General features: G+C 42.7%; 1 protein-coding gene across 2 annotated transcripts in view; it reads right to left on the bottom strand.

Moving 5' to 3' along the window:
• LOC119774643 (gastrula zinc finger protein XlCGF26.1-like) overlaps positions 1–25381 on the bottom strand; it is a 75413-nt gene that overhangs the window by 3121 nt on the left and 46911 nt on the right. The window contains exons 2-3 of one of the 2 annotated variants that reach the window (XM_038272266.1): positions 16521–16571; positions 8271–8525 (exon numbers count right to left, since the gene is read on the bottom strand). In XM_038272266.1, coding sequence (XP_038128194.1) covers positions 8271–8525; positions 16521–16571 — 306 coding nt within the window. Of the gene's footprint in view, positions 1–8270; positions 8526–16520; positions 16817–25381 lie in introns of those variants that run through there. The other variant, XM_038272267.1, reaches the window with a different exon arrangement.

The raw sequence follows: 25381 nt of genomic DNA, 5'->3' as shown, positions 1-25381 counted from the left end.
AGAGAAAGATTTAAAAGGATTGTAAAAAAAAAAGACATAATGCACTTCTTAAGACACAATATGGATAATGTAAAACCTCTTAAAAAGTTAACAAAGATGACAATTTTCAATCACTTTATTCTGCAGAAGAAATGTTAACTTCAATCACAAAACACAAGTTGAAATTTGAAATTATTGAATGTTTGGTAGTTCAAAAATCTGAAACCTAGAGTAAAAACTAATCCACACTACATTCCTGTGACAAACTTTTCTTCATTCTCATGGCATAGATTAATGTAGCTTAAGCTCCTCCTATCTGAAGCGGTGAAGCAACTGTGCATTGCTGTGATACACCATTAGTCTAAAGCATTTAGATAGCATACAGGATGACAAATAGAATAATGATAAAGCCAAATGTAGCTTTTAAACCATTTGAAATGCAGAGACGTGACAACATGTCAACCGGGGGTGAAAGGCTGAAGCAACACAAATATATCTGCGCCTGTTTTAGGTGGAATACCCTCTATTTCTTTAAGAAAAAAAAGCAAAAGGACACTATTTTTGCCTTTGTGGATGTTTTGTGTGTTCTTTTCAACCGAGTTTGGTAAGAATCTGATTTATCAGTTAACACCGCAAAAACAAATCAAGAATGTGATACATCTCAGCTGCTATTACGGCTGTGATTGGCTAAAAGCTTGACATGGGGTACTAGGGCCGAACGATTAATTGCATTTGCAATAATATTGGGATAGGCTAAAACAAGATTTTCTAACTGCAAAGGACGCGATTAGACTGGTCACGGGATGGGGGTGACGTGCTAGCAAAGTAACACAAAGGGAAATTCGATGTCGTCCGTGACTAACCTGCTAAACAATGGCCTCAGACTGGACAAAAAATAAAACAACTGAGGGTCTGGTATAGGGCTGCAACTAACGATTATTTCAAAAATCGATGAATCGGACAAAAAATATTTTTTATATTAACCTCTTCATTCCAAAATAAACATTTTAGACAGAACAAACAAGCACACAAGTACAGGTTGCTCATTAACTGTACTGGTGCAATATGAAAAATAAATGTTTGTGTTAAAACTACGCAAACTTACATGAGAAATGTAGCTGTACATCCACAAAATATAGGCTACTTTGTTTCATAAAGCGCAAAAAAAGACATTTTGTTTTTAAAAGCCCCTAAGGGGTTCAAACAATAGGCCCCCCCATTTCAACAAATGAGTTTTTTTAGACTAGAAGAGTTCTGCCTTTTAAGACAGGAAAGTATAGCAGTTAAGGTTGCTGCTTGAGAAAATACTGAACCATAGAGATAAAAAATAGCCCTGTGATTCAAATTATAAATTGTATTTGGAATAAAAATGAGAGAACTAGGGGTGGTAAAAAACACATCCTCCAAAGACAGATATTTACATGGGAATGTGGCATATAATTAATTGACATATTACTGATCTTGCTGGATTTTATTCTGCTTTACTTCCATAAATTGCAGGATCTTCTTTACTTTATCTTTGCCAGAAGATTTAAACTTTAAAAGCCTTGCCCTCATAATTTGCAAGTTAATAAAGTAAATGTAAACGCTGCTTAAGCTAATTCAAATGAAATTAAAAGTAAAATAAGTAGCCAACCTTATCACTGTCTGTAACCTACTAACACGGTAAGGACAGCATCAGATGAGCTACCTGAGAAACTAACGTTACGTTTCCCCACTTTAAAACCAAACAAACATGGTGCTTCCGTGCCATGTTAATTTCTTTTGAAAAAAGTTGCATGTTATCACTTTTTTCGCTTTACAAAGCGCAGGCTATTTTAATTATTGTGATCAATTTGCGCCGTCAATCCCGGTGCATGCGTGCTTCATTTGCAGTCTGGACGCTGAGGCTCTGACTGCAGCGCTGAGAGGGACTCATGCAGGAGCGGGGGGGGGCGCCCCACGGCAGAGTAGGAACGATACATGCTTTCACGTAAGAGTCTCCAAAAGCCGCCAGTGACACCGAAAAAAGTCGGCAGATTTGTCGCTAGTCGCTTTTTTGAAAAATAGTCGCTGGAGGGGTCTGAAAAGTCGCTGAGTTGGCAACACTGCACCTGCGGCGCTGGCTCGCTCTGCCATATTTTTTTTTCTTCCTTTCAGTCAAGAGGCAGTGATGACGGCGTGGCGGATGACGCAATAATCGCGCGACACAACTAATCGATGATGAAATTCGTTGCCAACGCTTTTAAAAGTCGATTTTTATCGATTTTATCGATTCGTTGTTGCAGCCCTAGTCTGGTACCAAAGAGGAACAGTATGTCACTTGTATGGAATCATTTTGGGTTTAAAAAAGAAGACGCTGCGCAATATCAGACGTTGTGGCGGATATGCCTTGTTATTGTTGCTACCTCACGAGGTAACACAACGAACATTTATCAACACTTGAAAAACCACCACAAGGCTGTGTATGATAGTTGCATGGCTAGAATGGCAACTACCAGTGCCTCAACGCCAATTAAGCGAAGTACCACCCGACAGCGGTCACTGACTGAACTGTTTGAAAGTGTTACTCCTTACGAAAAAAATGCGAAACGGCACACTGAAATAACGTTGGCAATAACGGAGTTTATAGTGAAAGACATGATGCCCGTCAGTATAGTGACCAAGCCTTGGTTTATGGCTTTGTTAACCACAATGGATAAACGGTATTCAATGCCATCAGGCACATATTTTAGTCAAGTTGCCATACCCGACCTATACAAAAAAAAATGCAGAGACACAGTTGCGGCGGAGCTTAAAACAGTGGAGTTTTTTTTCGCAACAACTACTGATTTGTGGTCAAGCTGTACAGCGGAGCAATATCAGAGTCTCACAGTGCATGATATTGACGAAGACTTAAATCTTAAAGCTCGCAGCCATTAAGCTTCCTACTTCCCGGACGACCACACAGGGAAAAACATGCTGCCGGCATGAGAGAGGGGCTTGCAGGCTGGAATTTACAGGAAGAAAATCCCATCCGCATAACGACTGACAATGCATCATGGTGCAACATGGTGATGGCAGCACAACTAAATGAATGGACCAGACTGCCGTGTTTCAGGCACCGATTACATTTTGTAACTTATATTACAGCATATTTGTGTGTGTGTGTTTGTAATGTAAGGGGTTGGGTAAAAGAATGTGGAAGTCTTTCATTGTTCCAAAGTTGTTAACCTTTATCACTAGAGATGCACCGATCCATTCATTGATGATCCAGTACCTGCATATCGACTGATATTCAGTACCAATTCGGTCTTATTATTGTAATGAATGAACTGTATAACTTGCCAGACTTGCTATAGACATTTATAAAAAAAAAAAAAAGGTAACAAACTAAGAGATATAAATGTACTTATATTACTTATTAAGAAAAGAAGTGTAGATTAGCAGCAAAAAGGAAGAAATAACACTTTGATGTAAAGTGCACTGGATCGGCTCTCCGATATCTGAATGCCAATATCCAAACCAACTAACTAGGCAGTATTGGAGCCAATATCCGACCCAAGCATCAGATAGGTGCATCTCTATTACACAATTGAAATTGTATAAAGTACACCAATATATATATTTATATTGCAGGACATGCACTTAAAGATGATAGTGTCCAGAGCAATAGGGTTGTGCAAGAAGCTGGTGAGGCACTTCTCTCACAGCTAGAAGAAGAAGGTAGCAATGGCTGAAGCTCAAAGGGAGCAAGCCCTCATCACTGAATGCCCAACAATATAGGGATCCAAAGAAATGATGATTGACAGAGTGCTAAAGCAGCTCAAAGCCATCACTAAGATGTTGTCAGGTGACCAATGTGCACGCTCCCTGATCCCAACCTGGCAGGATATTGAGGTGTAGGAGTCCATTCACAAGGCACTTCATCCTCTCCAGAAATTTACTGATGCTCTCTCTGGAGATGAGTATGTCAGCATGTCCTACCTCAAACCAGTTCTTCCCCTTCTGTCCACCTCAGTCCTGGCTGAAGACCAAGAGGAAACTGACCTGACAAGGTCAATTAAAACCAAGGCCCTGGCCTACCTCAGTGATAAGTACAATGACCCCAGCATCCAGGAGCTTTTGGATGTTTCATCCTTTCTAGACCCAAGGTTCAAAACCCAGTACATCAATGCAGACAACATTCCTACCATTAAGACCAGACTCAAAACTGAGATTATGCAACCAGCAAGGCGTGCATATAACCAGGTTGGTAATAATCACATCTATGATTCCTATGATTTATATTTATAATTTAACTCCAATACTAATTGCTGTATTATTATTTTTTTTCTGGTAGGAGAAGAGATGTCGTACTGAAACCACTCAGATGCTTAAAAATGCACAGCCCTCTGTTGAAAAGGGGAAGAAGTCTCTTGGGAGTTTCTTCAACTCAACTCTCAACTCAAAAGCACATTTAAAACAACCGGAAACAGGAATCACAGGTAAGGAGCATAAGATAAAAACTGAAGGCTAAAATACATAAACCCATTACAAAAAGAAAAAAATGGAGATAAGATAAGATAATAGGATAAATGTTTCAATTAAAACACATTTTAAAATAAAATAAAATTTAAAATAAAATTTGGCCAAATGTCCACTTAGACTTGATTAAAAGGCAGGGAGAAGAAGTGAGCTTTTAGAGAGGATTTAAAAACCTTAAAGGAGCCTGCTGATTGAATATGCCAAGGCAAGTTATTTCAGCGTCTCTGTGTTGCTGCCATAAAGGCACCTTTGGTTTTAAGTCTGGTTTTAGGCATGACCAGTAGCAACTGATTAGAGGATCTCAGTGTTCTGACCGAGGCACGGGTTTGGAGATGCTCAGTCAAATACTGGGGACCATTAAGAGCTTTAAAAACTAACAACAAAAATTTTAAATCTATCCTAAAAACAACCAGGAGCCAGCGCAACGAGGCTAGAACAGGTGATATGTTGACACGTTTGCGTGTGCCAGTATGGAGACGGGCAGCTGCATTTTGTACCGACTCCAGATGGTGTAAAAGTGAGTGGTCCAAGCCAGGATTCCAGACTGCTGTTGCCTCTTCTGTTTCTCCCATGCAACCCAAAGATGTTGTTGAGGCAAAGTTAAACAGCTACCTCATTACTGATGGAGAGGAAGACCCCTTTGCCTGGTGGAAGGTGCACAGCATTAACTTTCCACAACTCTGCAATATGGCTCGCAAGTATCTTTGTGTCCCTCCCTCAAGTGCTCCTTCAGAGCTCATTTTCAGTGCTGGAGGGAATATAGGGACTTGCACTCGCTGCTCTTTGAAACCAGCAAAGGTTGACATGCGGATTTTCTTGGCAAAAAAATCTGAGCTTCTAAAAAAATACAGAGATCATATCTTTGTTTTTTGCACTTTACGATGATGTGTGCTGCTCTTACTGAGTGAATATATAATTTATAAAATTGTTTAAAAAGTTTTTTCTTAGGATTTAAAAAGGTCATACACTCATTTTTTGTTTGAGAATTTGATTTGCCCATAAAAATGTCAACTGGTTGAAAGAAGACATTTGTTCGCTATACTTTTCCTGCACTTTATTATGTTTGATGCCACTGACTGGAGATCAGTCATTCATTTCGTATCTTATTTTATATATTTATTTATAGACTGTTCTATTAAAATCTGACTATCTTTAAGGAGTGGAGTCCATATGTTTTTATATCATGTTTCATGACACTTGAAAAGATGTCAATAAGGTAAAGCCACAGATTTGTTTCGTTTATTGTTGTAATCTGTGCTTGAAAATTTATCTGATTATTATTAAACAGAATTGTTTGTATATTTTTAAAAAGATGTGAGAAATTAAACCGGAATAAATCGCATTAAATCGCAATGTTAACATAAACATTTTTTTTCCCAAAATTGTTCTCTATAAAGTTTTCTAATGCGACCCAGGCCACTTGGCTATGTGGTTCTGAATCCGATACAAATCTGTTCTTTTCAACTGTGACCTGTGTGTGAATGGCCAGGTCGCATTCATCCGACCTGAACGTCAATAATACCCGACAAAGGTCACTATTCTGCATCTTGTTGCACAGAAGCGGCAAGAAAATCAACAACCATGGTAGAAGATGATGCGGGGAGCAGTATTTATGTTTAAACATATTGAAAAGATTTAGTTTTTATGGTTGAGAAAGTTCGCTAGATGCGCCCCGGCACTACTATCCATGTTTACTTCCGGGAAAAAAAAAAAAAAGAGCACGCTGGCCTGTGATGTCATTGCATCCTCTATTGCGCATGTCGCATATATTTGGAAATATGAACGTCAACGCAAAAAAAAAAAAATCTAATTTCACTAAAAAATTGGAATTGAGCATCAAGGCCTGCAGTGTGAACGCAGCCTTTGTTGCTTCTTAAGGCAGAAAAAGCTTTCACAAAACCAAAAGGGACTTTTTCTGCTGTTATCTTGGAATCATGCATACCAGGTTTGAAGTGTCTGATTTCTTTAGATTTTATGGAAGAGCAGATAAACGACACTTTAAATTGAAAAACAAGATTTTTTTTTATTATATTTTGAAACTTGTTTACAAACTTTAAGCCCCTTCTTGAAAGGCGTGTAGGTGGACAACAAAACATCACTGTGTTTCGGCTTCCTAAAGATGGATTAAAATGCTTGGTGGTCAGTTTGGCCAGGTACTGGGACCGTCGGACTTAAGAGGTTAACTGGGAGCTTCTCATAAAATAAGGTGAAGGTGATTCTGGACATTTTATCACAATTCAAACATAGAAAACGCCTCTATTTGTTCATTCCTGTGGCATCTAACTGCTGGGACTTCTTTTGCAAAGCAATCAATATCTTTATTAGATAGTTTCATGTGTCATGCATGAAAAATGTTTCTCACATAAATCGTCATGTGTTTAATCAAACTACTTCTAACAATTACACTTTGGTCAAAATAGTACAAGAGAAAGGCTTCAGATTTTTACTACAGGTTATTAAAAAAAAGTATTTTGCAGTGAGTTGTCATGTGACATATCAAATTACCTTTTTTGAGTAAAACTTTTGTCACAAATCGTACATAATATCGGGTTCTCACTTGTGTGAATTTTGATGTGTTTATTATGGGCAGATTTATAAGAAAAACCTTTTACACAGGACAGACGTTTGAAAGGCTTTTCACCTGTCACCGACAGTGGTCATTCAGATTACCTTTTTGAATAAAGGTTTACCCAAAAATTGTACAGGAGAATGGTTTCTCATCTGCATGTTTTCTGATATGTATGTTAGGATGTGGTGGATGATCCTCCCACCACCACATTGTATTAGTACTTTATTCTTCCTTTATATTATATTACAATTTATGTTTAAGTTGGTTATTTCTTTTAAACGGATATTTTCTAATGGTTGCACAGTTCAGTTAATGTCTGTCTGAATGGTTTAGTTACATTTGTTGTTTTGTTTGAGGTGCTGCTGATGCAAACCAGCTGGAGGAGGAAACCTGGAGCATACCATTTGTTTTTTGAAAGACTGACGGGGGAGACTTGTTTCAAGTTGTTTTAATAAGTTAATTTTGTCACTCAAATACTTATTATTGTTTCTGCTAAGTAAAAGTTAGTTTTGCTTTATTTGTTTCATAGAATGCTTTAGTTTTGTATTTATTGGTTCTTTTGTTATGTTGTGCCTCCCTCATGTGGTAGACTTGGGCTACTCCATCCCTATTTAACCCGCCTTTAGTTCTTTGTTTGCGGGTCATTTTTCTGTTGGTTGGTTCCTCAGTTGACCTCAGTTAATTTGGGCCCAGATCTATGTTATTTATTATTTAAGTTATTTTGTATTGCTTTTGAGCCTTTCTTGACTATTTTTGACACTATTAAATGAAAGCTATTTTTTTTCCCAAATTTTAAACACCTTTTGTCCTTATTTAAGTTTGGTCCCTCACATACGATAAGATTTTCTTGTGAAATTTTTCTTCCACAGGAAAGATATTCAGTTCAATTCAGTTTATTTCTATAGTGCCAATTCACAACACATATCACCTCAAGGCACTTTATAGTTCAAAGTTTTCTACCTAAGGAAAACCAGTTGATTGCATTGACTCAAATGCAATCCCTCACACTAAGCATGCTTGTAGCGACAGTGGAGAGGAAAAACACCCTTCTAACAGGAAGAAACCTCCAGCAGAACCAGGCTCAGTGTGAGCGGCCATCTGCTGAGGCCGTTTGGGGTTCAGGTGACAGAAGCAGAGATTGAAAAAAGCAAAAGTAAACGGCGGCCCCATCCGGGAAACACACAGCCAGGCAGACAAGCTCCAAGCCAACGCTGAGCGAATTCAAAAGGTTTCTCACCTGTGTGACTTCTCATGTGGTCAGTCAAATGATCTGTATTTCCAGGCTCCTGCTTCAGAACAAGCTGCTCTTCATGCTCACTAATGGGGAGCTCAATGATTTCCTCTTTTGTCCAAGGATGTTCTGGTTCTTGCTGCTCTTCTTTTATCTGCAGAGGTTCTGGTTCCTCTTGGTCTAAACTGGAATTCCTCTCCTGTCCACAGAGCTGCTGGTCAGAAACATCCTCTTCTTTTACAACATAATCCTGCAGGCGGTCTGAAAAGACAAACACAGCAGAAAGACTTTCTATCAGTGGTCAAAAAAAGGACACATCACATAAAAGCACCAAACTCTGTCTTGAGTTTGAGGAGAGCCTGTCAAACAACCTGAAGATATGAAGTTAATTCTGGTCTAAATTTGCTTCCCTACAAAGAATTATCAAAGAAAGTAAAGCATTTACATCCAACACCACAGCAACTTTCTGGCAAATAAGGGAGTAATGAAACACCCTAGCCTCAGCAGAGCTTCCTGTAAACCTCTGCCTGGAAGAGACAAACCCCAGCTATATGTGTCAGGGGATGAGCAGATTTTAAATGGTTTTCTAATAGAATTTCTATGTTCTATCTGTTCTATTAAAAAAAGCATTATGGCAAGAAAGAAAAGACAGGCCTAAATGAAAAGCCATCTCGAGAAGCTTCCTAATTTGTTTGCTAAAAATGTAGCAATCAGCAGAGCAACAGGGCTGTTCTTTTCTGTAGAAATTGAATCATACAATGGAGTAAGTACAGTTATAAAAAGATCACAGCACCAGAAGAATTCAATTGTTGATAAGTCTAGACTGCACTGGAGGCAAGAAAGTCTGCAAGGTTTGGATGATGAGGTGATCACCTTCAGTCCCTTGCATGGAAATGCAGTATTCTACTCTGGACAGGTTAAAAAAGGGAAATATTTGCTCACCTGGGAACTCTTGTCTGGGTTCCCAATCACAGAGCAAAGTAACTCAGCCATATCACTCCAGAGGAGGATACTTGCTTTCCTTAAAAAACGTTAAACCAGTCTGACTGTATGATCTGGTTGAAGTGTATTTATAAAGTGCCTTGAGATGACGTGATGTGAAATGGCGCTATATAAATAAACTGAATTGAAGTGAATTCATGTTTAGATTCCTCGTTGACAAGAGTTAAGAAACAAACTGGGAAACAATCCTACCTTCATTAACTTGTGACTTAAGGCTGATTTATACGTCGAAACTAGGTCCTCTGCGCAGGTGTAGCAGTAAACAAAAAGCTGTCCCCGCCCCCTCCACAGACACTCTGCTGCACCTCGCCCAAATTGTAACTGGCCGCAGACACGAAGCTGACTTGTTTTGTTTTTATGACCGAAATTGCAGAAAACAACCCTGAAAATTGACCAGCTAGAAGAGCGAGGTGTGTGAGAACGCTGGGACCCTTTTTCCACCTTTTTTTTTTCGCCCTCATGTCCCTCCATTATCCGACAAACTCGCCCCCAGGGCAGACCACGCTTCAAAATTTAGCAAAAATCAAAAATGTCTGCATCAAGCTCACTGTAACACACTGCTGCAGGAGTATAACCAGCCCTTAATGGGGTCTGCAACACCAATGTTCAAAGTAAGGTTACCGTGTTTGCTTGATAAAAACATTGCTGAGTAAATGATGGGTTTGAAATATTTCTAGTTTTTCTGCTGTATTCAACCACCCAAAAAGCACCAGAGAGCCTCCAGGCTGAGCGTTTCCATACAAGCAATGTGTTAAATAGGGAGATTTTATGAAGTTCCAAATTCAATAATAAAAAGAAAAATCTTAAGTTATCATTTTAATTTTTGACAGTTTCACTGCAGAACCTACTCTCTGATCATTTTGTATTGAGGTGATCCCACTCTGTTGAAAGAGAAATAAGGGAAACAGATCTCACATTCTAGAATCTAATACATAAATCATCCACATGATCAGTGGTTTTTGAACTTTTATTTCACCAGTTAATTAAGATCAACTGACTGAAACACGGATCAGTAACAGTTAACAGCTAAAATCATAAAATAAATCATAAAAATAAATAGTTATTTGTCTACAATGTTTGTTAGCTGAAAGCTATGTGTTTACATCTTTAAGTTTTCTCTCCTTATTCTTTCCTGACAAGAGTTCACTCTGATCAAACAATTTAAATATCACTTTATAAGATTTATGTATTAAATGACTAGAAAACATAAAAAAGCTTCAACAATATTGTAATCTTACTCAGACCAGATGGGTTGCACAGAAAGGAAGGTAAATTCCCAAATCTTGCTCTAATTAGCTAAACAACAAGGAAAAACACTCTTCTTCTTTCCACTTAACAAGCAGGTATTATTAGGCACATAAATGAACCATAAAAATAATCCTAACATAGCTTAATAAGTACAGGAAATTACCTATGCTTCACAACAGCTTGGTCTGTTTCTCTCCTTTTTTATATTAATGATTTTTTGGACTTGGGCAACATAATGTTAAATTCCTTAAATTCTAGAAAAGAGGTTTCTAGAATTTCCTTCTTTCATCTGAGGAACATTGCAAAAATTAGAAATCTCCTGTCCAGGGGTGATGCTGAGAAACTAGTCCATGCATTTGTTAATTCAAGGCTGGACTATTGTAATTCTTTACTATCAGGAAGTCCACAAACTGTAGTTAAAAGCCTTCAGCTGATCCAAAATGCTGCAGCCAGAGTTCTGATGAAAATAAAAAGAGAGATCATATCTCTCCTATCCTGGCTTCTCTTCATTGGCTTCCTGTTAAATCCAGAATAGAATTTAAAATCCTCCTTCTCACATATAAAGCCTTAAATGGCCAAGCTCCATCTGATATCAGAGATCTGATTGTTCCTTATGTTCCTAACAGAGCACTTTGCTCTCAATCTGCAGGTTTAATAGTGTTTCCTAGAATTTCTTAAAATAGAATGGGAGGCAGATCTTTTAGTTATCAGGCTCCTGTCCTGTGGAACCAACTACCAGTTTTAGTCCGTGAGGCAGACACCCTGTCTACTTTTAAGGCTAGGCTTAAAACTTTCCTTTTTGATAAAGCTTATAGTTAGAGTGGCTCAGGTTATCCTGAGCTATCTCTATAGTTATGCTGCTATAGGTTTATACTGCTGGAGGACATAGGGACCCCTTTTCATCATTCTGCTTCATTCTATTTTTATTCTCCTACAGAATCTGTTAGTTCAATCTAGGGTTGTCAAAAGTATCGAAACTCAAAAAAGTATTGATACTGAAATGTTGTATCCGGATACAATACTTTAAAAGTATCGATACAGTGCCGTCACCAGTGACACCTAAGCAGTCATTCATCTAAAGTGCAGAATAGAGGACAATGCACTTTCAGAACACTGTGTGATTGAATAATTCTGTGCTCTTTTCAGTTTCAGACTTTTTTTTTTGTAAGAGGTGCAGCTGCTGAGAATTATTTTTGTTTCCTAACTGGTTTGGCTAGTGTCATTGTTATGTGTGCAAAGCATAGCCAAGAAAGGAACACTTAATTTGAATTTTATAAGTTTTTTATTAAGCTTGCTTAATATTATGCACAGCATACAACCGTTATTGTATTTATTTATTGTATTTTATTTATCAATGAAAATATTTCTGTAGACTTTTGGAGTCTTTGTTTTTATCCTTGTGGTATCGAAAATGGTATCGGGTATCGAATATTTTCCTTAGTATCGGTATCGAGTTGAAAAGTTTAGTATCGTGACAACCCTGGTTCAATCTCTGTTCCTTCCTGTTTGGTTGTGACCCCATCCTGGAGAGAAATATCAGCTGTGCTGCAGCCATTAATACCTTTGTTGCTAGATGTATATTCACAGGGTATATATATATATATATATATATATATATATATATATATATATATATATATATATATATATATACCCTGTTATATATATATATATATATATATATATATATATATATATATATATATATATATATATATATATATATATATATATATATATATTAGGGATGGGACGATTTATGAAAACCGTCAGAATCGTTCGGTTCAACTGTCTCGGTTTGGTTCGCGTGTGTTGCGTTCGGTTCATGCGCTGCTCCTTTTTCTCATAGAGGAAGCGATTACACTCCAGAGCAGAATGTGGCGGCAGTGCGACCAAAGCCAACCGCCAGTAGTAAACAAGAAGAAGAAGAAGCGAAGCAGCTTAGCCGGGTGTAGCAGGGAAAAAAAATCAGTTGTTGTGGAGAATTGTGTCGGACTGGCGAGTGGGAAGGAACAGGAGTTGGAAGACGCGCCAGCAGCACTTTATAGGTCTGCTGTATGGGAGCGCTTTGCATTTAGAGTGACCTACGATGACAGCGGAAAGAAAGTTGTGGATAAAAGTGCAACAGTGTGCAAGCATTGTGCAATACGTTTTGTTTATGCTAACATCAACATGTCATGCTAACCCCGAAATCCCTTATACTCCGTCAGCAACCCCCGCTGCGCTCTAGACCAGCTGCTCAAAGCAAAGCCTACAGCCCCCACTGTGGCTTCCTCTGCTCCCCTCTGAGTTCCTTGGAGATGGTAGAGAGCATGTAACCTGACAACAGCCAGATGCATGTCTCGCTCCGCCTACATGAGCGACACATGCATCTGGCTGTTGTCAGGTTAGAGAGCATGCGCCAGATGATTAAATTCAAAGCAGCAAAACATACGGAAATGATCCAGGGTTTCTGCGGATCATTTAAAATAATTACAATCCATTATTTTTGGGGGGATTTTTTCATTAATTTCATAATTTTTTATGGAATTTCGGTGTAACAATCAACATGTATCGAATCGAACCGAAAACCGTGACCAGAAACCGTGAATCGAACTGAACCGTGGATTTTGTGATCCGTTCCACCCCTAATATATACAGTGGGGCAAAAAAGTATTTAGTCAGCCACCAATAATGCAAGTTCTCCCACTTAAAAAGATGAGAGAAGCTGGTAATTTTCATCATAGATATACCTCAAATATGAGAGACAAAATGAGAAAAAAAAATCCAGAAAATCACATTGTCTGATTTTAAAAGAATTTATTTGCAAAATATGGTGGAAAATAAGTATTTGGTCAGTTACATAAAAGCAAGATTTCTGGCTCTCACAGACCTGTAACTTCTTCTGTAAGAGGCTCCTCTGTCCTCCACTCAATACCTTCATTAATGGCACCTGTTTGAACCCGTTATCAGTATAAAAGACACCTGTCCACAACCTCAAACAGTCACACTCTAAACTCCACCATGGCCAAAACTAGAGAGCTGTCAAAGGACACCCGAAACAAAATTATAGACCTGCACCAGGCTGGGAAGTCTGAATCTGCAATAGGTAAACAGCTTGGTGTGAAGAAATCAACTGTGGGATCAATTATTAGAAAATGGAAAACATACAAGACCACTGATAATCTTCCTCGATCTGGGGCTCCATGCAAGATCTCACCCCATGGGGTCAAAATGATCACAAGAACGGTGAGTAAAAACACGGGGGGACCTAGTGAATGACCTGCAGAGAGCTGGGACCAAAGTAACAAAGGCTACCATCAGTAACACACTACGCCGCCAGGGACTCAAATCCTGCAGTGCCAGACGTGTCCCCCTGCTTAAGCCAGTACATGTCAAGGCCCGTCTCAAGTTTGCTAGAGAGCATTTGGATGATCCAGACGATGACTGGGAGAATATCATATGGTCAGATGAAACCAAAATAGAACTTTTTGGTAAAAACTCTACTCGTCATGTTTGGAGGAGAGAGAATGCTGAGTTGCATCCAAAGAACACCATACCTACAGTGAAGCATGGGGGTGGAAACATCATGCTTTGGGGGTGTTTTTCTGCTAAGGGACCAGGACGACTGATCCGTGTGAAGGAAAGAATGAATGGGGCCATGTATCGTCAAATTTTGAGTGAAAACCTCCTTCCATTAGCAAGGGCACTGAAGATGAAACGTGGCTGGGTCTTTCAGCATTACAATGATCCCAAACACACCGCCCGGGTAACGAAGGAGTAGGGATGGGGATCGTTAATATTTATTGATATCGATACCTTTATCGATACTCCTTATCGATCCGCGTCTTTATCGATACCACTATCGATACTTTTCTGTTATTTGGTGGAAAGACGATGCGACAATATGTTTTTAACAGAACTGGTATTGCTTTTATTGCTTAACAAGTGAGCATAACAAAAAAGTTTCTAGCCTTCAGTAAACATGGCTAATGTAATAGGCCACTTCTAAATGACATAAAACTAACTAGAATATATCAGCAGCACCAAATGAAAAATAAAATGTCATAATGTATATAAATTAAATGAATAATATGCTGTGTCAGAAAAAAAGGAAATAAAATATCAGCCCATAAATTAACAGGTATTTTTTTGCAGAAAAATTAACATGTCTGTCACTTTTCATCAGGTTTTTAGAGATTAGGAAAATATTTATCAAATAAATAATTTTATTTTAAATTAAATGTAATTTTTAATAAATGTTGGCATCAGTAGTTTAATTATATATTGTAAAATAATTACAGCAATATACAACTGTATTACTCATGTTTCTCGCCAAAAACTCAATTTCCCTTTTCTTTACGTTACACTTGAACGCATCATGATAACCTAATTGTCGTTTTACTGAGCCAACCTGAACACATCATCACGCAGCACGTCTGAAACTTTATTTACTTTTTAAGCTAACTAGCTTGTATGCTGCCGATTACAACACGGATTTCACAATTACCATTTTTAAGTGACCAGACAAGCTACAAAGTCTGTGTGCGCGCTAACCAGTGGTTCTCTGAGTGGATGATGAAGACGGGCCCGACTGTGGTGCGGCGGGGCAGCAGCAGGAGGAGGAGGAGTCTTTTCCGTTCAGCCATTCTCGAGTTGCGAGCAAAGTTAACTGCCAGACTTCACTTGTTTTACTTTTAATATCTGTTTGCTTACAATTTCATTCCAAAACATTGGTAGACATGCTGCAGTGATTGGATTGATTAGATTTAAATGCTGTGACGCGACTCGAGGGACACACAATTATGTTACAGGACCTCCGGGAAAAAAAAAAAAAAAGACCAGACTCGATAGTGGTATCGATAAGCCCAAACGTTATTGATTTTCGGGTTTTGAAAAAACTGGAACCGGGTCCTTGATAGAACCGGGTTTCGATCCCCATCCCTACGAAGGAGTGGCTTCGTAAGAAGCATTTCAAGGTCCTGGAGTGGCCTAGCCATTCTCCAGATCTCAACCCCATAGAAAATCTTTGGAGGGAGTTGAAAGTCCGTGTTGCCCAGCGACAGCCCCAGAACATCACTGCTCTAGAGGAGATCTGCATGGAGGAATGGGCCAAAATACCAGCAACAGTGTGTGAAAACCTTGTGAAGACTTACAGAAAACGTTTGATCTCTGTCATTGCCAACAAAGGGTATATAACAAAGTATTGAGATGAACTTTTGTTATAGACCAAATACTTATTTTCCACCATATTTTGCAAATAAATTCTTTAAAAATCAGACAATGTGGTTTTCTGGATTTTTTTTTCTCATTTTGTCTCTCATAGTTGAGGTATATCTATGATGAAAATTACCGCCCTCTCTCATCTTTTTAAGTGGGAGAACTTGCACTATTGGGGTGGCCGACTAAATACTTTTTTCCCCACTGTGTATATATATATATATATATATATATATATATATATATATATATATATATATGCTGCTGTTCTTTTGCTCATCTCTGATGTTGCATAAATCTCATCCAGTTTTGATCTTTCAATTAGTTGTGACATGTGAGAGATTACCGTAATAATATCTCTGACTCGTATTTCATGTGATTAAAATAAGATCTAAGGCGCCTCCTATTCATTCTGAGAGCAGATATCTGAACTGTGGTCTGATCCAAGATGGCCGCACTATAAGCAAGTCGACCAGCGTCCAATGAGGAGTCTACATATATATAATGTCAATGGTGGGGACGCCTTTCCTCTGAATTCAGTGCACTCGGAGCGAATAAGACGTTTGACCGGAGGAAGGAAGAGGTTTAATAGGAACAAATTACTTTCGAATATACAACTTAAGACTAACTTCACCGCAGTTATTAAAACCCAATGCTGTAAGTGAACGGACCGTAGTAAGATGGCCGCCGACTGGAAATCTGCTTTAGCTTAGCATGTTGGTCTCCTCTAAGCAGTTTTCCAATTAGATGAGGCTAAAATCCACAGTGTGCATCATCAGGGAAACGTTTCTATCAGGTGTTTCCTACCTATCCGGTGTGAGATGATCTGGGGGATCCTGGTGAAATCCAGCAGTAGATGTTGATCGTCCATCTTTTCTTCTTTGAACTCTTCTTCTTTCCCTTTAAACTCCGTGAATGTTTCTTCAGCAGGAGTTAACTGCTCGGTGATAAACTCTCCTTGAAGCTGGACTAAAGACATTCTCACTGCAAACACTCCCAGATTATCAGCCTCTCTACAAAGACTCCACACACAAGCTAAGCTATTGCTGCGAGCTGCCACTGACACGTCATTCTCCTTCTTCTTCTTTTCTAATTAGGCGGATCGCAAGCAACTTTAAGGTGCATACCGCCATCTACTGTACCTGAGCAACATTACTTTAGATCTACCAAATTCTATGTTTGTTTGGTGAATTAAAATTCGTTCGATAAATAAATAATGCTTTTCTTAATCTGTAAATATCCTTCATATTTCCTTAATTTCTAAATATTCCTTTAAGACTCCCTTCTTGGCCCGTCTTTCCAACCATTCTTCTCAATTTCTGCTTTTCAAGTTCATAGGTTTTACGTTCATCAGTATGTTTACTACATTTTCTTTTATTCCACATCCTTAAACATTTATCATTATTTTTCCTCCCTATTAAATATAAATTGTAATTTAAATAGGTGTGACCCACTCTTAATCTGATCCTTGTTACTTCATCCCTTTTGTTTCTCTCATTAATAATTATATTTAATGCTGACTTTTGCACTTTATAATCTTCTTCCTTTCTTATCTTCATTTCACCCTTTTTGTATCCATAGCTACTTCCAGATTGCGTTGTGGCGTGGAATAACATAGCGCAGACCATGCTTCAAAACTGGGCATAAATCAAAAATATCTGCGACAAGCTCACTGCGACACAGTGCTGCGGGAGGATAACTAGCCTTTTACTCCTCACACAGGGGAAGGAGAGGAAACTCAGCACTGTGACAGTCTGACAGTAAAAGTCGTATTACCCACGCTGATGTCTGTTGATGTAACGTCAGCTGGAGCTGCTGCATTTGAGCAGCATGCTCACAGAGAAGCAGCCTATGCTCAGTTAGAGCCCACTGAGCTCTCTGATGTCTCCTTCTCTCCTCCTCCATTATCGCACAGTGGGAGCAGAGAAAGCTCACTGTCATCACAGCAGCCTGCTGTGAAGCTACATGTTAAGGCTGGTTTACTCATAAACCAGGTCGTCTGCGTGTGCTTGGCAGTTAATGCAGATTTGCCCCTGCTCTTTCCCTAGACACCCTGCGCCACCTCTCCAAAATTCAAGGTGACAGGAGGCCTCCGATTGGTCAAATATACATCCCCTCTACACTATGCATATTTCTTGTTTGGTAGCTTACTGGGTTGTTTTGTTTGTATGACCGCCATTGTGGAAAACGACTTATGAAGATGGACCAGCTAGAAGAGTGAGGTGTGCAAGAACGCTGGAACCATTTTTCCACCTGGATCCCTCCTCATGTCCCTCCATTGTTGGACAAACTTGTCCCTTGCTTTTTTCCACTCCCTCACTACCACAAATAGTTTGTGATTGTCCCTCTTGTGTTGTGGTGTGCATTTACATAGCGCAGACCACACTTCAAAATTGGGCATTAATCAAAAATATCTGCGTCATACCTGCGACAAGCTGTGACACACTGCTGCGGGAGTTTATCCAGCCCTTTAGCCACACTTCCTCTCAGCACAGCGCTGCTACCCTACAGAACCCTGAGGCCAGTCTGCAGGATAAAGCCATGGTGGGGGTTGACTCATAGCCCTTTCTGTTGGGGCTCCCCATGGGTCCCTCCAGGAGAATCTCCAAGGAGGGTGACTGCGGCAGGGGCTCTAGCCTTGCTCACAGCCATGAGCACCACGGCACAACAAAAAAATGCGTGTCCGCTCTCGGAGCTCTGCTCAGAGTGGCAGCGCATATGTTCCCTGGACAGGTGGTTGGAATGACTGATCAGCAGGGGCTACACGCTGCAGTTTCTATCTCACACCCCACAGTTCAGAGGCATCGTGGGGATGGTTCTAGCATTTCCAGAGCAGAGCGCTGCTTTCCTGTCAGAACTGCGGGAACTCCTGCAGAAAGTCCTGTTATTTCCTGGTCCCAAAACGAATGGGAGGAATGACACCAATTCTGGATCTGTCCCTGTTCAACAAGACGATCATGGATGATGATGGAAGATGATTCCACATGCTGACAATCAGACACCTGCTGGAGGACTTTCACCAGAACTACTGGTTCACCTCCATAGATCTGAAGGACGCCTACTTCCATGTTCCCATCATCCTGACGGTTCCGCTCGTTTACTCTCTGACCCCATGCACGTTCTCCAAATGCATGGAAAGGGTGCTACAAATTGCTGCACTCTGCAGGCATGATAATCCTCTTTTATCTGGCTGACCTGCTCTTGCTGGCTCAGTCCAGAGAGGAAGCGGCGACGCAGACCCGAGCTCTGGCCACTAGAGGTAGGTGATAGCGGGAATTTTTTATCAATACGATACAAAGTAAATGCAGGGTCAGTATCGATTTTTCTTACATCTAAACTTGATGTATCATGGAACTGTTGACCTTTTGTTTTTTTTGTGATTTTTATTTTATTGTTACAAATGAATTGTCAGGACTCTGCTGCCTCTGCCTTCTCCACAGGTGTTCCTGGTTGACTGATTGGTGCTCGCACACCAGCAGGTTGTTTCTGCAGCACCGGGGTGCTCTATAAGAACTGCGTCCAGACAGCGGAAGGACGCCTGAGTGTTACCGTAGTGGTATGCAAAAACTACCACGGTCTCTAGCCTTCTCAAGCTTTGTGTAACCCGTCTTACCTCTGTGTCTCCCAGGTGCCTCCCTCGTGTTCTGATTCCTCTCATGGTGGACTCCTCTGAGTGGTACCCCCGGTTCCTTCCGAGTCGGTTCCCCTCACTGGTCCCCCCACCCTCACGGACCTCCTTCAGGTATCCCCCGCTGTTCTGGTTGCTTGGATCTCCCCGGTGCTGCTCGGACCCTCTCTGGCTTCAGCTCTCAGGTCACCTGGACGATCGCCTTCTCCTCCACCTGGCCAGCTTTAAGTCCAACCCGCCTTCTCCCCGGTTCGGCTCTCCCCGCTCTGAGGTAAGCGTTCGTCCAGCTGAACATTCCTCTCTGCCCCGTCCCTGGTTAACCGCCCTTCTCATTCCCCTAGACGTTCCTTGGTTCCGGCTCCCTGTGCTGAGCTTCGGTCTGCGGTTGCAGAATCCCCTTTCGTTCTGTTTTTTCCAATAAAAACCCTCAAAGATCTGCCTGTTTCCGAGTGTGTTCAGCATGTGGGCCAAACACGTCAAGCCAAACATGACAGAGGAACACTCAGGCCAGTCAGACCCAGCGAGTACACTCGGAAACGCTGTAACAGCTCAACAGGATCAGATTCGAGGTTTAGAAGCTTCTGTTTTTGGTTTACAGGATCAGTTACAGGGTTTAGCTGCCCAGATGAGCCAGCTGGTTAGCATGTTTAATGCTAGTCTGCAGCCAGCAGCTTCCGCGTCCCCTGACGCCTCCCCCAAGGCCGCGTCAGTCATGACGTCACCGGACGTCCCCGAGTACTCCTCCCCAACTCCTGAGAAATATTCCGGTGAGGCTGGAGATTGTGGAGGGTTCTTATTTCAGTGTTCTCTAGTGTTTAATCGGTCCCCTCGAGCCTTTGCCCTTGATCATACCAGGATCTCTTTTATTTTACGGCTTTTATCGGGCCGAGCCCTTAAATGGGCTGAATCCCGTTTCCCTGATTGTCAGCGTTTCGGCTGTACGTTTAATGAATTTATTTCTGAGTTTAAGATGGTTTTTGCTGCTGAGTCTGATGAGGCTCAGGACTCTATGCGGCTTCTCTCCTTACGACAGCGGGGCAGACGGGTAGCTGACTACGCTATCGAGTTTCGTACGGTGGCGGCGGCGGCTGACTGGGAACAGCGAGCCTTAAGATCTGTTTTCCTGCAGTCTTTAGATGAGTCCCTTAAGGACGAACTGGCTCGCCTTGAACAGCCGGTCACGCTAGACGAACTCATCGCGCTAGCTGTGCGCTTAGATAACCGCTTACGGGCGCGGGGTAAGAGTCGCTCCGATAGGCCACCTGTTTTTCGGCCAGCTCCTTCCGAGCGGCTACCGGCTAGACCCGCTGCAGCACCTCCTTCTCCCCCAGAGCCCATGCAATTAGGCCGGGTTAGGCTGACTCCGGATGAGCGACAGCAACGCATGAGCTCTAGGCTCTGCATCTATTGTGCTTCTCCTGCGCATTTTATCAGGGATTGCCCTGAGCGCCCAAAAGACCAGGTCCGTCGGTTTTAGCGGAGAGATCGACGGACCAACCTAAGTTTCCTTTTTCTTCTCCTCCGCGACTCTGCTTACCTGCTGCTATTGTCTCTGGTCGGGACACGTTCCAACTGTCCGCTCTAGTTGATTCTGGGTGTGATTTTAACCTGATCGATCGCTCCTTAGTTCTCCAAATTAAAATTGAGATGGTTCCGTTAGATTCTCCCCTCCAGGTTTCGGCCCTGGACGGGGGAGAACTCCCCCGCATTACCCACAGAACAGTTCCCCTGGAACTTGTTGTTTCAGGTAATCACAGAGAGCTTGTCTCCTTTTTCGTTTTTTCCCGTTAAGCAGGCTCCACTAGTACTTGGGTTTTCGTGGTTACAGTGCCACAACCCTCACATTGACTGGGCTGACCGGCGGGTGGAAGCCTGGTCGTCCAGCTGCCATGCCAACTGCCTTCAATCGGCTGTTCCCTCCTCTCAGGCCCCCCCCGCGCCTGGCACTCGGGTAGATCCCGATGTTCTGAAACTGGTGCCGGAACAATATCATGACCTCGGACAGGTTTTCAATAAGGCGCAGGCTAGCTCGCTCCCTCCACATCGCCCTTACGACTGCGCCATAGACCTCCTTCCGGGTGCCCCGTTGCCGTCCAGTCGCCTTTACAATATTTCTCTGGGAGAACGTCAAGCCCTAGAGAAATATATTAAGGAGTCACTTTCCACGGGGTTAATTCGCACGTCATCCTCTCCACTTGGGGCAGGGTTCTTTTTCGTGTCTAAGAAGGACGGTTCCCTCCGTCCCTGTATTGATTATCGGGGCTTAAACGCTATCACTGTTAAAAACAAGTACCCCCTCCCACTGATCTCCTCCGCCTCTGAGCCGGTTCAGTCAGCCACTATCTTCACTAAGCTGGACTTACGTAACGCTTACCACTTAGTGCGGATCCGCCGGGGAGATGAGTGGAAGACGGCCTTCAAGACTCCCCTCGGGCATTTTGAGTACCAGGTAATGCCTTTCGGTCTGTGCAACGCCCCGGCAGTCTTCCAAGCTCTGGTAAATGACGTCTTACGTGACTACCTCAACGTCTTTGTGTTCGTCTACATTGACGATATCCTTATCTACTCACGAAACCCAACTGAACACTACAAGCATGTCCGTCTGGTCCTCCAACGCCTGTTGGAAAATAAGCTTTACGTTAAGGCTGAGAAGTGTGAGTTTCACAAGCTCTCCATTGCCTTCCTGGGACTCATCCTGGAAGGGGGTAGGGTACGATCTGACCCCGATAAGATCAAGGCAGTGCTCGACTGGCCAGTACCCGAGACCCGAAAGGAGCTTCAGCGCTTCTTGGGGTTCGCTAATTTTTTACAGACGCTTTATTAGGGGTTATAGTCAGATCGCCGCCCCCCTCCACGCTCTCACCTCTGTCAAGGTCACCTTCTCCTGGAACTCCAAGGCCGATTCGGCGTTCGCCGATCTCAAGTCCCGTTTCTCCCAGGCGCCCATCCTGATCTACCCCGACCCACTGAAGCAATTCATTGTTGAGATCGATGCCTCAGACACTGGTGTGGGAGCTGTTTTGTCCCAAGTATCAGATCAGGATCAGAAGCTTCACCCGTGCGCCTTCTTCTCCAGGCGTCTGACTCCTGCCGAAAGAAACTATGACGTCGGAGACCGGGAGCTGTTAGCCATAAAGCTCGCTTTGGAGGAGTGGCGTCACTGGCTAGAGGGGTCCGAGCAACCAGTTCTTATTTGGACCGACCATAAGAACTTGGCCTACATCCAGACAGCTAAGCGGCTAAACCCCCGGCAGGCCCGCTGGTTCCTCTTCTTCTCCCGGTTCAACCTGACAATCTCCTACCGCCCTGGTTCTAAGAACCTGAAGCCCGACGCCTTGTCCCGTCTCTACTCTCCCCCCGACTCCGTGAAGGAACCGGTCGCTATCCTGCCGCCCTCCTGTGTGCTCGGCGCTCTCCAGTGGGAGGTACAGGACCTCATTACCCAAGCACTACCATCCGACCCTGACCCCGGAACCGGTCCTCCAAATCGCACCTATGTGCCCTCCTCAGTCAGATCCCGTGTAATCCAATGGGCTCATGCCGAGAAGTTTTCCGCACACCCTGGCATCCATCGCACCCGAACGCTCCTCGCCCGCAGTTTCTGGTGGCCCACTATGTCCCAGGACATCAAACAGTTCGTTCTCTTATGTCCTGTTTGTGCTCAAAATAAACCCTCCAACAGACCACCATCTGGCCTCCTCCAGCCCCTGCCCATCCCTGAACGTCCCTGGTCCCATATAGCCCTGGATTTCATCACCGGTCTCCCTTCCTCACAAGGTATGACAGTAATCCTCACAGTTGTCGATCGGTTCTCCAAGGCCTGCCACCTCATTCCCCTCTGCTTTCCTCACGGCCCAGCTCCTGGTGAAACATGTTTTCCGCCTCCATGGAATCCCACAAGAGATTCTGTCTGACCGTGGTCCCCAATTCATCTCGCGGGTGTGGAAGGAGTTTGCTGTGGCCCTTGGTGCCCGGTACACTCTGACCTCCGGCTACCACCCGCAGACCAACGGTCAGACAGAGCGGATGAACCAGGAGCTGGAGACCGCCCTCCGTTGCCTCACCTCCAAGAACCCCACGGACTGGAACAAGTACCTCCCCTGGATTGAGTATGCCCATAACAGTCACGTCTCCACTGCTACCGGTCACTCCCCCTTCGAGATCTCTCTGGGTTATCAGCCCCCACTTCTACCCGACAACAATAGGCTGATCGCTGTGCCTTCCGTCCAGGACCACATCAACCGTTGCAAACACTTTTGGACCCAGACCATACAAGCTCTCCAAGACACTGCTGAACAGAATCGCAGGTTCGCTGACCGGAGGCGGGTCCCAGCCCCCACTTACCTCCCCGGTCAGCGAGTCTGGTTATCCACCCGAGACCTTCCCTCCCGAGCTACCTCCCGCAAGCTGTCCCCACGTTTCACTGGCCCCTATGAAATTATCTCCATTGTCAGTCCCACCACAGTCCGTCTTCGTCTCCCGTCTCACTCCCGTGTGCACCCCACCTTCCACGTGTCTCAGATTAAGCCTGTCTCCTCCAGTCCCTTGTGCCCCCCGGCCGACCCTCCTCCGCCCACCCTAGACCACCATGGACGCCAGATCCAACGTATCGTGGCCTCCCGTCCACGAGGTAGGGGTTTCCAATACCTCGTGGATTGGGTTGGTCGCGGCCCCGAGGATCGGTCCTGGCTCCCTGGATCCTCCATCCCTGACCAGTCCCTTATTGACTCTTTCCTCTCCTCCCGTCCCTCAACATCCTCCTTTGTGTTGCCTGGAGGCGACCCTTGAGGGGGGGGGGGTGTCAGGACTCTGCTGCCTCTGCCTTCTCCACAGGTGTTCCTGGTTGACTGATTGGTGCTCGCACACCAGCAGGTTGTTTCTGCAGCACCGGGGTGCTCTATAAGAACTGCGTCCAGACAGCGGAAGGACGCCTGAGTGTTACCGTAGTGGTATGCAAAAACTACCACGGTCTCTAGCCTTCTCAAGCTTTGTGTAACCCGTCTTACCTCTGTGTCTCCCAGGTGCCTCCCTCGTGTTCTGATTCCTCTCATGGTGGACTCCTCTGAGTGGTACCCCCGGTTCCTTCCGAGTCGGTTCCCCTCACTGGTCCCCCCACCCTCACGGACCTCCTTCAGGTATCCCCCGCTGTTCTGGTTGCTTGGATCTCCCCGGTGCTGCTCGGACCCTCTCTGGCTTCAGCTCTCAGGTCACCTGGACGATCGCCTTCTCCTCCACCTGGCCAGCTTTAAGTCCAACCCGCCTTCTCCCCGGTTCGGCTCTCCCCGCTCTGAGGTAAGCGTTCGTCCAGCTGAACATTCCTCTCTGCCCCGTCCCTGGTTAACCGCCCTTCTCATTCCCCTAGACGTTCCTTGGTTCCGGCTCCCTGTGCTGAGCTTCGGTCTGCGGTTGCAGAATCCCCTTTCGTTCTGTTTTTTCCAATAAAAACCCTCAAAGATCTGCCTGTTTCCGAGTGTGTTCAGCATGTGGGCCAAACACGTCAAGCCAAACATGACATGAATAATATTAATATTAATAATGTTCTGTATATAGTGTTTTTTCCAAATCTACCTCTTAAATGATATCTTTCAATCCTCATGTAATTTTGTTTCTTTTGTGTGACTTAGACTAAGACAATTTATATTTCTTTATTCGTTTAGTACAGCTTTTCATACAGTAAATTAACATTTCCATTCCATAAAGTGCAGCAGTGATCAAATGTTAACAGTGTGGGAGAAAAAAAAAAACATGTTGCAAAAAAACGCACACATTCATATGTATATATATATATATATATATATATATATATATATATATATATATATATATATATACACACACATTTTTTAATAAAAGAAAAACAAAATAACTAAACCTTTTTTGTAAATCACATTACAAATGTTCCTCTATAGATCATAACACTCATTATCAAAGAGCAATCCTTTAAAATTCTGAATAATAATAATATATATATATATATAATATTTGCAAAAAATAATCTTATAATATAATAATATAAAACTTTGTGTATATCATATTAACA

Source organism: Cyprinodon tularosa, unplaced genomic scaffold, assembly GCF_016077235.1.
Source record: "Cyprinodon tularosa strain WSP-4 unplaced genomic scaffold, ASM1607723v1 ctg820, whole genome shotgun sequence".
Taxonomy (NCBI): domain Eukaryota; kingdom Metazoa; phylum Chordata; class Actinopteri; order Cyprinodontiformes; family Cyprinodontidae; genus Cyprinodon; species Cyprinodon tularosa.
Note: the sequence above shows the minus strand (reverse complement) of the source record. Positions and strands in the feature narration are given on the sequence as shown.